This window comes from Fringilla coelebs (assembly GCF_963513975.1).
Source record: "Fringilla coelebs genome assembly, chromosome: 2".
NCBI lineage: Eukaryota > Metazoa > Chordata > Aves > Passeriformes > Fringillidae > Fringilla > Fringilla coelebs.
Genome location: NC_140029.1, coordinates 26,455,561 through 26,471,351, shown reverse-complemented (window position 1 = coordinate 26,471,351; position 15,791 = coordinate 26,455,561). Strand labels below are relative to the sequence as shown.

The 15,791-nt window shown below is 45.1% G+C and overlaps 1 protein-coding gene across 1 annotated transcript; it reads right to left on the bottom strand.

The window, feature by feature from the left end:
• Window positions 1–2,634: 2,634 nt before the first annotated feature.
• F10 (coagulation factor X) lies at window positions 2,635–13,619 on the bottom strand. The gene is made up of 8 exons (XM_084225131.1): window positions 13,409–13,619; window positions 10,998–11,158; window positions 9,563–9,587; window positions 7,196–7,309; window positions 6,485–6,625; window positions 5,631–5,881; window positions 4,736–4,853; window positions 2,635–3,978 (listed from the first exon to the last, which is right to left on the bottom strand). The coding sequence occupies exons 1-8, from the start codon at window positions 13,476–13,478 to the stop codon at window positions 3,434–3,436; spliced, it is 1,425 nt and encodes a 474-aa protein (XP_084081257.1). The 5' UTR covers window positions 13,479–13,619; the 3' UTR covers window positions 2,635–3,433.
• Between the last annotated feature and the right edge of the window lie 2,172 nt (window positions 13,620–15,791).

The window sequence follows — 15,791 nt, the reverse complement described above, 5'->3', positions numbered from 1 at the left end:
GCCCACCCTCCGAGCTGGCTGCGCATCACCCGCCGCTCGCTCTGCGGGGCTCTGGGGCAGCTGCTGAATGAGAAACACCACAGTGCAAAGGGCAGCCACTCATGAGAAAACAAAACCTCTGAGAACAAAGTCTGCACTCAGGGGCACCACGGCACGGCGTTGAGACACAAAAAATGTGAGTGTGCTGCAGCAATGCCACACTGATAGCCTGGAGCTGGCAGAGCACCTCGAGGGGGCTTTCCTCTAGAAATTTTGACAAAGCCTCTCCAAAGCAGCTGGACTTTGCAGGCAGCCAGGAGCTAGAGGAGGTGATGTAGCTCTTGCCCCAGTCCCAAGGAAGGCAGACAACCAGAACCAGAGCTTTGTGCCTCCTGTATGCTGGGCCAAAGCAGCAAGGCACCCCAGGAGCAAGGAGTAGATCAGGGCACCAAGTTTGCAGGTCTCAGTGAGCACATTGCAAAGTTGTTACCCACCAGCTCCATCACAAGCACACTTGGACAGAGCACACTTCCCCAGACATATCAATTTCCATCCCATTATGAATGTTGGGTGGTTGTTATTGTTTGAAAGCAAACCAGTGGGAGATCCCAAGTCAGAAATACAATTTAATAGGAAAATTAAAATAAATGCAATAGTACAGAAACATTGACAGAATCAGTATACAACCTGACACCCTGTTAGTCCAAGTGTTGGTAGCCGTGCAATTAACTGGTGGCTGCAGTCCACGAGATAGATGTGGTTCTGTTGAAGCAGTGTTCCTGTAGAAGGGTTTGTTCTTCCTCTGAAGGTCCAGTGGTGGTTATGGAACTCTTGTCCTCTGGGAATTCAGTGGATAAGGCTGACTGTGACTGTTAGAAGGCTCAGATTACATGCAGTCAGGAATGCTTGGTTCCTCCCCCTGGGTGGAGCATCACACAATGGGATGATGTAATTTTATCATGCAGTGACACTCAATGGCCCATTAACAAAAGATATCCCCTGGAGTTATCAAGGATGAGTAATGAAGGAGACAAGGAACACTGCCCACGTGGTTTTAACAGCTCATGAAGATGCTGATAGAATGCACACTTTTGGGTACATCCCATATTGTACCCTAAAACAAAGGGTTACGAGTTTTATGTGCTGTTTTCTTTTGTTGAAACAGCTCCAAGGGGACAGCTCTTGACAGGCCATTGTGCTCTGGGAATCAGGCTGTGGAAGATAATCCTGCCAAGGAAGTCACCTGTGCCAGGGAGCAGTACACAGGAAGTTTGTTCTTACCATGACAGTGCAGCGCACAAAGGCATGATCCTAAAAGTGACACTCTGCTGGTGCTGCTCACCTGGAAACACAGAAAACAGGGCTGGAGAGACCTACAGGGTCACCCAGCCCAACCTACTGAGCCAACAGGGGATCAAATCGACCTCTCTTATTTTTAGCATGGTTGGACACTGAGCCTGCTGCAGTGTGTTTTCCTCCCATACTCTAGGATGCCATAACAAAGGGGAGCTTGTTCACATTACTCCTGAGGCCAGCCCCCATCACCCCCCTGCACACCGGACATCTCCTTACATCTCCCACTTTGGAAGACAACCAGCATCACTGCCCCTCTGGGAATATCTACTGCAGGGCTAATCTAGTCACAGGACTTATCACCTTCTTTTCTTCCCTTCTCAGGACTGGCTTTTCCTTGAAAGCAGAAGAAACCTGAGCACTAGCGGGTAGCTTACAACCGCCCTGTCCACCATCCTTGGTACATGTCAGCTTTTCCCTAAGCCGTTCATGTCTGCTTGCCAGGAGGAATTCTGGTATCTCAAAATCCACCAGTTTACTCAGCAGCTGCGTGCAGCGTCTCTTTCCAGGATTTTGCAATCTGATCAAATTTTGCTATGTGAAATCACTCCCAAATCGTTTGTCAACATTAAAAAAGGAATGTGCTCTAATTCCTCCTTTGGCTGCATGCCCTAGGGTCGCTTATGACTTTTGATAGGAGGTCCAGAGGCAAGCAGATGTTTCACTCATGTCCTCTCAGCAGGGCACAGAAAGAGCAATGGATATAAAGGGATGCCTTCAGCTACCGCAACCCCTTTACAGCCCAGTCTGTGTTTTGCTTCCGTCCTCAAGCTCTGCTTAAGTAGAAGAAAGCCCTTAGCAAGAGTATGTAAGCAAGATTTGGGCAGGATCCAGACCTGAGGCTTTCCTTTGAAGAGGGATCTTTCACCCTGATTGAGCACAGGGCGCAGCACCCATGGGACAAAGGATTTGAACAGGAACCCAGTGGACAGAAGAACTCTGCTGAGGAAACATGGAAGTAAGCTCATTGAGGAGTTATACAGGTCAAGACCATCAAGCTGGGATAACTGACCTGCCCACTTACTTTCCTGCCAACAATTAGTGCTGGCTGCAGCAATACTTGCTGTTTGCAGGGTGTTATTTTGAGTTTGTCAGTCTGCTTGGCTCACAGAACCTGCTATGTGAAATGAGCCAGTACCAGCTCAAAGTCTAAGAGAGATGGAGCAGGTGCCTAAGGAAGTTCAGTGTTCCAGAGCACAGGGGAACAGAAGAGATTGGAGAAGCTTTGGAAAAGCCATCAGGATTGTAAGGGGGATAGAGGCTAATGGGGCTTTGTTAGGAAAAAAACCAACAAACGGAGAACAAAAAAGAAAGAATGTTTTATTTCAAATGCTGGTGTATATAAACATTGCACCTAACTGAAACATATAGAACAATACAAATGCAAGGAGTTTTCCAATCCTCAGCCATGCACAATCCAGAACAAGATACAGAAAACACTGAATGTGCACATATATATTTTCTGATGAGCAGAGAGTACAAATAACGCTAGAGTGAAGTACAATCCTTATAAAGCAAAACCCCTTTTAAATGAGCTGTGATGATTGGAACAGGCCATTTTTTGGAACATGTGGTTATTTAGCATCACACATTGATTAATTAATTGGGTCTCAGCTTTTGCCATTCAAGATCCCCTGCTCCCATAATATTCTGAACACATCTGAAGGCAGAAGCTAAACAACTCCAGTATGGACAAACTCCTTGCTAAGCCAGATGGCTGCAATATGAGGATTAAATGACCCCTGTCCTTCCTGCTTTCATCATGGCTACTGACACTTCAGAACATGTTTAGGAGCCTCTGGTAGGAGCACCCATGACAACAGATAGGAACCAAAATGGCCATAGACAAGTAATTAAAAGAAGCCAAAGATCCTGTTCAGTAGTCTTTTCACTTGGGGAATTCTCTCACTCAACCAATTCCAAAGACACCACAGTCCTCAGAGGTGTGCTTTAAAGTCAGGAATAATACAAATGGAAGCAGACCATAATTTTAAGGAATCAGATCTCAAAACCAACTTAGCAGATGAGCAGGAATAGAAAGTTTCCATTTCCAATCATGCCCCTTGGCAGGTAACAAGGAGGATCAAGGGACACAGCACCACTACTGTTGACTCATGACTGTTCTCACCCAGCGCAGGAACCGGGACAGTTTGGTATAGACACCATACTTGCCTTTCCTTGCACATCCTTCACCCCAGCTAACAATTCCAGTAACAAAATAAGTATCCTTATATCTGGTCACATGGGGACCACCACTGTCTCCTTCACAAGCATCCTTTTGCTCTGTGTCATAACCAGCACAGAACATGTTCTCACTTATGGCTAAATTAGTGGATTGCTTGCAAGTGTTCCTATTAACATAGGGGACCTCAAGCACCTTCAATTTTTTGGATGTCCGCCCACCTTCAAATTCCCGCCCAAAGCCACTAACCCTCCCTGATTTTTGGTTCATCAGAACTTCATTAGCAAAGTCCACTTTGGGGAGACACGCTGGGATGATGTACTCTGAAAACCTGATCGGTTCCTTCAGCTTTAGTAAAGCGATGTCATTATCATAAGTCTCAGCAATAAATTTGGAATGAACAAATATTTTGTCCACAGTGTGCATTGATTCAGACTGCTCCTTCTTCTCTCTGTCCACTTCACCTGCACAAGAGCATTAAAAGGGTCATCAATGTGGAGAAAGTGTAAGAATTTCAGAACAACCTTGACAGAGGAAGAGAGTACCATATTCATTCTGCCTACTTTGCCCAGGAGCTTAGACCACACAAGGAAACTGTAAACAGGTATGGCAACATTTCTTAGCAGCAAGTGGATTGGCTTTGGTCCTGAGATTTGGTCTGTGGAGATTTTTGTACCAGTTTACACCAGGGCATAAGCTGATTCAGCTAAACTACTGCAATTTTGTGTGGAAGCACTTCCAGGAGCTTGAGCCTGGCTTAGAAAAGAGAACAGTGTCTGGACTACAGCATAGCAAAGATGAAGCTGTGTTGATCCTGGGTCCTGGCACAAAGGGAAGCAATGGTAAATCAGAGTTTGTTCTTATGTGCTCTATTCAATGAGTGACAGCTTTCCTGAGGGTTCCTGCAAGAACAACTCTGGATGCTTCTCAAGTGCCAGGAATGATGAGCTTCCTGCAGAAGCACTGCTCTGCTGAACACATTGATAACCAAGATTTCTATAATATTGAACTGCAATCCCTTCTGGCTAGCTGGCAGAGAAGAAAGAGAGGCACCTGTTGTTACAAAGAAGGATGGTCAGAATCACAAGAAATGATAAAAATGCGCATAAAGGTAACAAGCCATAATGAATCCTGAGAACATCTCATGGGAGATTTAAGGCACAGAAGGCTCAGCACAACAGCTACTCTCACCTCAGAGAGGTAAAAGAAATAGTCACTCACCAACAACAACTATGACTTCTTTGGTTTGGTTTATGCAATGAGCTGCAGTAAGTATAAAATTTTCATTCAGAACAGTTCCACCACAAAATTCTTCTTCTTTCTCATTTAACAGAACAGCCTGTGAAACAAAATGGGTAAGGGCAGAAGGAGGAAGAAAAATTTCATGTTGATGAGCTATAAAGCACTAACTGATTTCTCTGCACAGTACAGTGATGCTTCTTACTGCAACATGTGTGTGGCCCTCCACATCCCTCCTGGTATTGCATTCCCACATGCAGAGGTTGCAGATTGACTTCTACTGCTACAGAGTCCTGATTGTCTCTATGTGAAGTTAAACCTTTGCCTTCCCCATCACCTCGCTGTCAGTGCTGAGTAACGTCCCTCAGGCATTGACTGACTGAGCAGGCAGAGTGCAGATTCCAGGTCACCACATCCCTTGGAGCTACCTCCCAAATAATGTCCAAATACAGGAAATCATTTTGGCTGGACCAAACTCAAGGGTGAAACTGAGACCTGAGGGTGTATTTCTGAACCAAAACACTGGCTTTATCTGGAATGCACTTGGGTGTGTTGCATGAATGGTGGTCTCAGACAGAACCAAAACGTCACCTGAAAAAATGGCCTGGGAGAACAGCATGACCCAAAGTCCTCTCTAGGCACAGGGTAGGCAGTTCCATCTGAAATGGCACACAGCCTTTTGTTTTGACCCCATGAAGCTGCACTTTGCAGAACAGCACATCCAAGTGCCCGGGGTCACACAGTCTGGCTGCCCCTGGCTGCCACTGGCACGCGATATGGGTCATGTTCAGAAGGCTCCCAGCTGGAAGGAGCCACTGCTCCCCTCCCCTCATCCACACGCTCTGCCCACGGGCAGGGCAAAGCCCCCTCCACTCACCTGCCATGGGCATTGGCCAGGAAGACACTCATCCCCACCCACGATCCTGGTATCGACATATGGAGTCTTGCTGCTCGTTCTATTGACAGGTGGAGGCGTTGGGCTTTCTGTGGTAATTGCAAAATCCTCCTCTGTGCTGGTTTCGTTTGCAGGAGGGTCTTCTTGATCACTTGTTACATTGCTGTGGTCAGTGGGTGAAAGAACAGACCTTTTTTTCCTTGCCACAGCAACTTTTCCGCAAGGGTATTTTACTGTAAAGAGAAGAATGCTAAAATTAAAGATGGAGAGAAACTCCAGTCTATGACAAAACTTCTTGTAAATTACAAGGTAACAGAGTGAAATTATATGGGACACAAGATCAATTTTTATTTTTTAAAACTATATAAGAACAACATCATGAGTATATGTTTGACAACCTCTGACGCGGCTTTTTATAAGAGTGCTGAAATGTTTAAGTAACACTAATTACAATTACCCAACATTTTCAGTTTCTAAAGAAAAGTTTTGAAAATAAAAGTTTTGCAGGCTGCTAATTTATGTGATGTGTAAGCATTTAAAAAAATGAGTTATTAATGCAATTACTTTTCTTTTGGCAGCATTGGAATGTACTGTGACAGTTTGCTGAGAGGCACCTTGCAAAGGGTTCAAAAGCATCTAGGTTTTGATCCACTCCACCACAGCACCTCTCAAATGGAATGCTTTGGAAATAGAAATCTGTTGGCCTTACACTTGAGTCTATGTCATGTAGGATAGTGGTGGTTCAAAAGACATTCCTCGACTGCAATCCAAGACATCCCTTATCAGTGAAACAAGTCTCACCACCACTGCTATTGGTTTATCTCATGGCTTCGTACCTGTTGCAACACAGTGTTTGCCATCCTCTGCTAGAACATACCCCTCTGCACAGGAGCACACCACATCCTTCCGCCCGCCTCTTCGGATGCTGCAGAACTGCTCGCAATCCCCGTTGTTTATTCTGCAGAACTTTGGGATGACTGTAAAAGAGATGGTGGCAGAAAAACTGGACATAAACACTGACTTCACAGAAGATCTGGAAGTTCTCCAAAACAAAACACGCTCTTTAAACAGGATCTGTATCCCCACTTGCCAAGCACCTGAAGCACCCTTTAGGAATAACTCATGTGAGTGCTGAACACAGCTTGTGCCTTACAAAGCAGCCACATCCAGCACACCAAACGTGCTTGCCAGGTCCCAGTGGGCCCAGTGGCCATGGCATGGTGAGCTCAGAAAGCAGAGACAAATTGTCAGGGGAACAATGAACAAAACACTAATAGAGAACATAATTGTTTAAATCCTCACACTATTCCTACCTTCTGCCCTAAAATCTCCAACTCCTCATTACTCCCCTTGCCCCTGTGACTGAATCTCAGTTTCACACTCCTGCTCTTACTTCTGGGCTAATGATACCCCCTCCCATGGCAAGGTCACAGGAGAAGCTCTGTGCCACAGAAGCGAGCCCCAGGAAGGATTTCCATGCAAAACATGCTTCCTCACAAAGCTCCCTGGGAAGTTTGCCACCATGGTTCTCTAAAGCAGAAACTTACCAAATTCACAGTTCTTGCCTTGATAACCATCCAAGCACGTGCAAGTGTAGGAACCAATTCCATCTTTACACTGGCCACCATAGTGACAAGGATTTGAACTGCACTGGTTCCCATCTACAAAAACAAACAGACCCCAAATTACTGTAAGTGTGCAAGCATTTTCAGTGACCACGGAAGGGCTCTTAGTTTTCTTAAGCCATCTTTCATCCTTCCTTTTAAAATATAGGTCCAGTGAGTTGCCACATTCCAGCTGGAACAAACAGTATAACTACAATCATTCCAAACCTGCAATGATTCATCTACAAATCCTCAGTTTTGCAATCTCTTTCTGGCGGCCACTGTATTATGATGTGCACATTTTTTTTTTTGTGGGAAGGTAATGAAATTGCCTTTTTTTTTTTTGTGGGAAGGTAATGAAATTAGCTTGGCTGGTTAAAGCATGATGCAAATATGGACAGGGTTGCAGATTTGATCCCTGTATGTGCCATTCATTTATGAATGATCAGTGACTCAATAATCTTTGTGGGTCCTTCCAACTCAGAATATTTTCTGATGCTATGATTGTGGTCTGAATATACATACAGTGAAGCCTATAAGAGCTGACAGGACATTTCCACATTGCAATTACTGCCTAAAGATATTGAACTTTGTTTTTTTCTGTTTCATACAATATGCAAGCTATCCAGAAAAGTGATACTTGATAATTTGCCGCTTTAGATAACATGCTCTTATCCCCCTATTTTACCACTTGGTCTGCCCTTCTTTGGAGCTGCTGAAACAGCAATGTCCATAGCAGAAACAACTTGCAGGAAGCTACTCATCATAAGGATGCTCCCTGCATGGTATTTCTGGACTGTAACCTCATCTGCTGCAGCTTTGCCTGTCATGGGGAACAGCTGCTGGGCTTTGTGTACTGCACCCACACATCAAGAACCATTTTCTACCTGTATGGGGCCGAAACCAAGAGCTCTCCAAATGCTCCAGCCATGGAGGCTCTGGAAACTGATGTTCATGCATAACAGAGGGAAGACAAGAAAAAAAGTAAACAAAATAAAAGACAGCCTGAAGGGCTACATCATAACCTCTGGCTTCTGCCTCCTCTGCAGTACCATAGCGCTCTATTCTGTAGTGGTCTTAGCTAAGCAGCATCCTAATTATTAGAAAACATACTTATTTAGTTCTTACCCTACACTGTAGGTGCAGCTGAGGTAATGAGTTTTATGTCAATATTGCACAAATTGCAGAATCCCCTACCAAAATAGGAAGCAAGAACAAATTGTTCTAGTAACTTGGCTGAACAAAGCTGCGGTTTTCAATACTTCTGAACACTCATAAAGCATTTGTGGACTGTGGTTTAAAATGTATGAAGACTAACACTTCTGGTAAGAGCATTGGCACTGATATTCTGCTGCTTGTATTCCCATAAGAAAATGGTTTTAAATGTTCCAATCCTCTTTACTGTAACACTGACACAGGCTTTGCTTGAAGTTTTAGTCTGTAGGTTGCAGAGCTCATCCTGTGCTTAGAGGATTGTGAAAGTCTGGGTCTTCTTCACGGCAACTGTCTTCATTTTTCTGCAGGTTCCAAAAGACAAAGCTGAGTTGTCTTTGGTCAACATTTTTGATGCACTCCTCCTAGTGTGCAAACTGGACATATACTTTCTGGAGAACGTTATCAAACACTAATACATTAAAAATCTGTCCCTGCACAGGGCTTACACTAGAACCCTAATAAATAAAACTCACATATTTAGCTAAAAACCAGAAAGCTGTTAAGTAGTATCTACTGGCATATTGGATCCACTGGCATATTTTCCTTGAATGCCAAACAGTTCTGTAAAAAACACAACCAAAAAAAATGCTCTTTAAGACAGGAATCAACAACAATTTTGCACAGAAGGTGACAATAAGCTGGAAAATGACTATGCAATGTAATTAAACTTTGTGTTGGTTATGGCATTTAAGAGACACTCTCATCTGTGACTCTTTGCATCTTTAATTCTGCTATCTGGGGCTGCCCCTCTGAAGGAAAACTATCTGGCAGTCCCACACACAGTTTCTGCTCCTCACTGTCCTTTGTGCACAAAGGACCACTGTTTTTTTTTGAGAGGACAAAGGTCAGTCCAGCCACTGGAGACAGCTGAACCTTGCCTTCAAATGAAGCAAGTGGGTTCAAGCAACAGCAGGCAGTAAATCAGATTCCTTTTTCAGAGGAAGCAAAACGTGAGGGTGTCCCAGAGTGGAAAGAGAGGAAGCAAGGAGAGGAAGCAAAGAGAGGGAGCAGGAAGGGGTTACTTAAGAGGTGCGTCCTTTCAAACCTTGCAATAAGGAAGATTAATCTTCTAAATAAACACAGAGTGCTTCTTACCTACATAGATGTTCCAGAATTCCTCCTACAGGTAAGTGTGGGAAATGGAGAAGAAAAAGAAATAGAGTTAGGTAAGAATTACCAAATTCCTCAGAAAGATATTAGACTTTTCATACACAGGATACTTGCAGCTAACAATTGTTAAAGGAAATATATACATTATAGATACATACAGTGCCTAGCAGCCCACTATTACCATTTAATAACTTAAAACCATATGATCCATATGGTGCCCAGCACTACAGAAACAAGTCTCATGCATTTTTCAGTAATATCTGAACTTCCTTAGAGTTTTTTTAGTGTGACCCATTCAGCATAAGCCACTTGATTTCTTGCATAATTATCTTTCCACCATTTAAATGAATTTACTTACATTCCTGTAATGCCAAATTCTTAGTCTTCATCCCCACTCCATACTCCCATCAATCAGGACCTCACAAATCCTGACATTAAAAAATATTTTGTCTGATTTGTGTTCTCCTTTCCATTTGCACTGAGGACTCCAGGATGCTGCCTGTGCAAGACAGCCCCTTCAGTGACATCCGGTCACCGGGCAGAACAGGCTGTGCCAGTTCTGCTGTAGGTAAGTCAACATTTATGATCTGAAGTACACTGGTGATGCACCCAGGACTCCCCACCCAGGACACCTCAGGGCCACTCCAAGAACATTCTGGCAATCAAACAATGCTAAAGGGAAGTGAATCTGGCCTTAGCTCCAGTTTCAGGGTAGTTCTAAACAGCCATATAGCTACAGCCTGTGTTTGCAATACCACTGTTTCTACTTACAGTCCACACAGCTGCCCCATCTCCTTAACTTTCCCTTCAGCTTGGGAACAAATCACATTTCTGTCTAAAGTTAAGCAAGCCATTGGGGTAGGGCAGGTGACACAAGAGTCACACAAACTTCATTCCAGTCAACATTAAAGCATTTATGAACTGTTAACAGTATACATTCTCTCAATTCAGATAAAGAGAGCTACAAAATTACAAGAAAAGCTGCTTGAGATAAGTTCAGGTAAATTCCCTCATGAGGTTCCATGTCAGCATTTGCCTGCTCAGCCTTCCCACAGTCACAGCACTTAGGGACTGCCTTGACCACAGTCGTGGCACTCAGGGATGTAACCCAGATAAGGTGAACATATTTTCAACATCGATAGCAGCAGAGCCATTGAATGTCAAATAACTTTCAGTGGCAATTAAACAGATCAGAACAGGCAAAAGAATGGAGGATTTAACCTGGACTGGCCGTGCAAGAGCCACATTAAGACTGTTATGGGATGATTATTGTCTTAGCAATTCCACCCACAGCCAATCACTATTTGTGTTTAGTGACTGGGAACAACTTGTGAGTTTTGATGCCCAGCTCAAAGGACATGAATAGTAATTTTTAGACATTAAATATAAAGACCTATGTCTCATATTAGTTCATCCTTACAGTTTTCTCCTGGTCTTCAAAAGCTTCTCTTGCTTCTTCTTTTGAGCAGCGCTCCTCAACGCATTCTCTTTCAATATTCCCTTGCTTGAATTCCTCTAAGAAAGAGTTAGCACGTTTTGTTCTTTCCAAGAACTTGTTGGCATTTTCTTTTTTGATGAATACTAGGTAGCAGAGAAAAATTATACAGGTGAGTAACATTTAGTGGTGGAAAAGAGTCACGACAAATGAGTGAAGTAGAAACAAAGGCAAAACAGACCACACTACCTGTACACAACATCACCTGTGAGGCTAGTCCTCACACAGGCTGATACATCCCAAGATCTCTCGGGGCAGTCTATCTGAGAATCAGCAGTCTCAGAACAAAATGTAGGACCCCAAAATTCTCTCCTACTCTTTTTTAATCTTGAAAAGGTTGCCAATGAGCGCTTCTATTTCTGCTGGTCCTGCTCAAGACTCAGTCTTGAATGGAATGACCTTCCCTGAATGCTGGGGAGATCACAGAACCACAGAATCACAGAATCACAGAATCACATAATCACTAGGTTGGAAGAGACCTTCAAGATCATTGAGTCCAACTCATGCCCTAAACACCTCAAGTAAACCATGGCACCCAGTGCCACACCCAGTCTTTTTAAAAACACATCCAGGGATGGTGACTCCACCACCTTTCTGGACAGACAATTCCAGTACTTTATCACTTTCTCCATAAGAAGTTTTTTCCTAATATCCAACCTGTATTTCCCTTGGTGCAGCTTAAGGCTGTGTCCTCTCATTCTGTCAGTGCTGCCTGGAGAAAGAGACCAACCCCACCTGACTACAGCCACCTTTCAGTTGTACAGAGTGATAGGGTCACCCCCGAGTCTCCTTTTCTCCAGGCTAAACACCCCCAGCTCCCTCAGCCATTCCTCACAGGGTTTGTGTTCCAAGCCCCTCACCAGCCCTGTCACCCTCCTCTGGAGGCATTCAAGTGTCTCAATGTCCTTCCCAAACTGAGGGGCCAGAACTGGACACAGCACTCAAGGTGTGGCCTCAGCAGTGCTGAGTGCAGGGGAAGAATGACCTCCCGGGATTAAGTAAATTGCTAATTACCCTGTAAAGAGTATATGTTCTATGAAAGTGTGAAGAGTTTGGAAGTTGGTATTTAATCAAGTTCTAGCATCTGGAATTTACACTGAGGAAATACTTTCCAATATTTCCTATATTTCCAGTATTTTTTAGCCTGGAGTGTGGAAGAGTGTGCTACTGATGTGACTTCAAGGACAATGACTTATGCTCACTGGGAGGCTTGCACATTCCTTTGGGAGCATTCTTCATGCAGCTTAATTCCATGATAAATAAACTTGCTAAAAGTAATTATATACCTAATATCCTCCAAGTGAGCACAGAGGAGACTTATTCTGCTTTCACTGAAATTGGTGAACTCCTCCTCAGGGAGGCAAGTTCTGTTTGTGTTATTTATATTAAGCCATCCCTCGCATAATTTGAAGCCCCACTTACTTTGAAAAGGCTCCTCTCAAGGAAGGCTTACAGAAAGTACTTTTAACTTGCAGCTCAGCAACTGTTAGTTCATTCACCCACTATCTCATTTGTCCTCAAATCCCTTTCTTCAGCGGCAGGAAATTGACAGGACACAGCCGGTGGGGTTATCACCCCTGTATTCCTTTGCTTTCAGGCCACCCGGATAAGCGGATGTTTTTGCAAACTTGAACTAGCCTCTTTTTGAGGCTGCTCCTTCTTTTTCCCAAGCTCTCCATCATACTTCCTTCTTTAGAGACATCAAGGAGCAACAGGCATTGGTCAACCGAAGCAGTATATTCCAGAAACATGCCAAAGACCTTGTTTTAAACCCCAAGCAGTCTGATTCACTGAAGGAAGAGTTAACAGCTTCTGATAAGTTATTTGCTGATGCTGCCTTGGACTTAGGCGCTGACTCTGGCGGCACAAGAGGGCAGGGGGACCTGCTCCCCGCTGTGCCCCAGCTCCGCCACGGCCAAGGGCACCCAACCACGACTTGGCCACGTTTCCCCTCACACACGAGAGCGCCTCAGGCTGCGAGGGCAGCCGTGCTCCCGCTGCGAGCGGCGGGCAATCCCACCTTCCAGCACCGTCCCCGCGATGCCCGCAGCAGCTCCCTGTCCCCGAAGCTCAGCTCCCCGCTGTACGGCGCTGTGCGGGGTCGGCACAGGTGCTGATAAGCCCTCAGCCGTGTGGAAACCGAACCTGCCGCGGAAGCCGAGCCCTGGGTGCCCGCTCCCCTTCCCCGCCGCCGCGGCTCCTGGCACAGTCCCGGTGCGCGCCCCCGGCCCGCAGCACCGCTCACGGCGTTCGCCCGGCAGGCCCCCGCCTGCCCGCAGGACTGTTGGGAAGGGAGATTCCCCCCGCCCGAAACCATGGAAAAGGAGCCGCCTTACCGGCTCCCTGAGCGCCGAGCCCGGCGGGCAGCGCGGCGCAGAGCAGCAGCAGCAGGAGGCGCCCGGCCATGGCCGCTCCGGGGCCGCGCCGGCACGGACGGGACGGACGGGACGGGAGGGACGGGACGGGAGGGACGGGACGGGAGGGACGGGACGGACGGGAGCCGAAGTCTTCACCCCCTCGGGCGGGGTGAGACTGAAGCCGCGTAGCTTCACCCTGCCCAGAAATAGCGGAAGCGTCGGGACCGGCTGACAGCCGCGGCGGGATTTCTCAGTCGGGGGGATGAGGCTGCTCTTCTTTTGGTTCTTTATTTTTTCAAAGCCCAAGGCAGCGAGGGGTTTGTTTTGGTTTGGTTTTAATTGCACCTTTTATTTTGGAGGAGGGGAAGTGAATCGCCCCTCAATAAGCTGGCGTGGCCCCGGCCAGGGCACAGCCGGGCTCGCCGTCCTTGGCTGCTCCGGGCCGTGCGCCCCATCCTCATCCAGCACTGTCACCTGTTGGCTCCGCGCTCCGGAGCAGGGACCTCGGCCGGGCGCTGCCCTGAAACTGGCCTCAGTCTATCTCCCCTTTCATGGGGGGATTCACAGTGCGCTGCGGCGGCCACGTCCTCGGTGCTTCCAGAGCCAGCCATCAGGTCTCCTTCATCTTCTTGGCTTTCCTAAGCAGGCTGTTATATTTAAAAAATAATCAAAACCCCAGATTCGTTTTGAAAAAGTAATTTTGTGTGGCAGTTATTAGTAGTGATTTCTTTTGGCGTTTTATCCTTTTTCTGCAAGGTGGTTTGATCACAAATATCAGTATTTTCACTGGAATTATATAGAGGAGAAATCATCTTGTGGATCATGGTAAACAGAAACTATTCTACGTTGAGGGGTCATCAGGGATGGTTTTACAGTGCTGAGCAACTCATCTAAATGAAAATGAGGCTTTATTTGCTGGTCACTACTTACTTTCTCCTTGACACTGGACTCTTTTTAGGAGTAAGGAGAACCTCTAGTGCATGTATGCATATATACTGTAACATCTCTTGTTTTTCAGGTCTCTGAAATTTGCTGCCTTTCCTAGTTCAGTTCACTACCTAAATAAACAGTAAAACTTCCTTCTCTCTTGGTAAAACAGGTTATAGGATGTTCAGTACTGCATGGTATGTACCATACAATGACAGTGTTTTCCCCTAATGATGGAATATGATCAATTGTGTCCTACCTGCTGATAAGCTTTTGTGATTGAGTTGATATTCTGCATTACTTGAACAATCTAGTGTAAATTCTGCATGAGATCATTAAACTCTTTTCCAGTCTCCTAGTTCAGTTTTATCTTCCTCACCTTTTCAGTGTTTTCATGCTAAGGTTAGAAAGTACATTTTTGAACTGCATATGTTTTCTGAGAGCTTCAGGTTCTATCATTTATTTCTTAAGACTTTAGTGAATGGTCTTTGGTCAGTGTTTTGCAGGGGGGTAGACAATTATCCTGTTCTGGTTGTAGATCTCAGGATAGAGAGTACAATTGAGGTTATACTGGACAAATGATAAACATTCCCTTTCATTTGCACTCCTTCTATTGACGTGCATAATACCAAGGCAAAGATAAGATTAAATCAGTGGTATTCTTTACCACTCATAAATATAGGGTTAAATATTGCACTTAATAGCCTTACAGCAATAATGCTTGGTGCAAGAAGATTTAAATCAAGTTTTCATAGCAGACCTGTAAATATGGAATCAACCTTTTCCCAGATTTCTTGTCCTGGAGAATGTCTGCAGTTCCTCCCCTTCAAATCTCCCTGTTGCCACTGCAACTGTGGGAGGAAGCTGCTCTAACATAAGCTAAAAGAAGCACCTTTTCTATTTTTGTTTCTGCTATTTCATCATTATATTACAGGATCCATAGCATTGGAAGTTATGAAAGCCAGAAGCATAAATGTGTTCAAAGGAGATTGCACACAACTATGGGCAGCACATTCATTCATGACTGTTCAATCTAATGCAACTTCTGGCTCAGGAAGTCTGTACTTCACTGATTACCAGAAGTTGAGAGAGTGGCTGGAGGAAGGTCTGCATGATGTGTTGCTGACAGTCTTTCTCTCAGCGTGTAGCTCTGACCTTTAGCAGAAATGGATGCAGAGCAGAAGGGACATTGTGTCTGATTTGTTACGGTCACTCTCTGCCTGCTTGACAAGATACACCAGTTTACAAACAACACCGAGAGGGAAGTTATTTTATGTGTTCAAGTAGGCCTTAGGCTCACTTCAAATTTTTAATAGTGTTGTGGGTATGGCCTGTATCAAATATCTAAGATAAGGAAGGAATCCTTCAATGGGAGAATGGTACAGAGGGATTGGGGGGCAATAACATCACCTGGAAATGCTGTAGCTCACCGTCA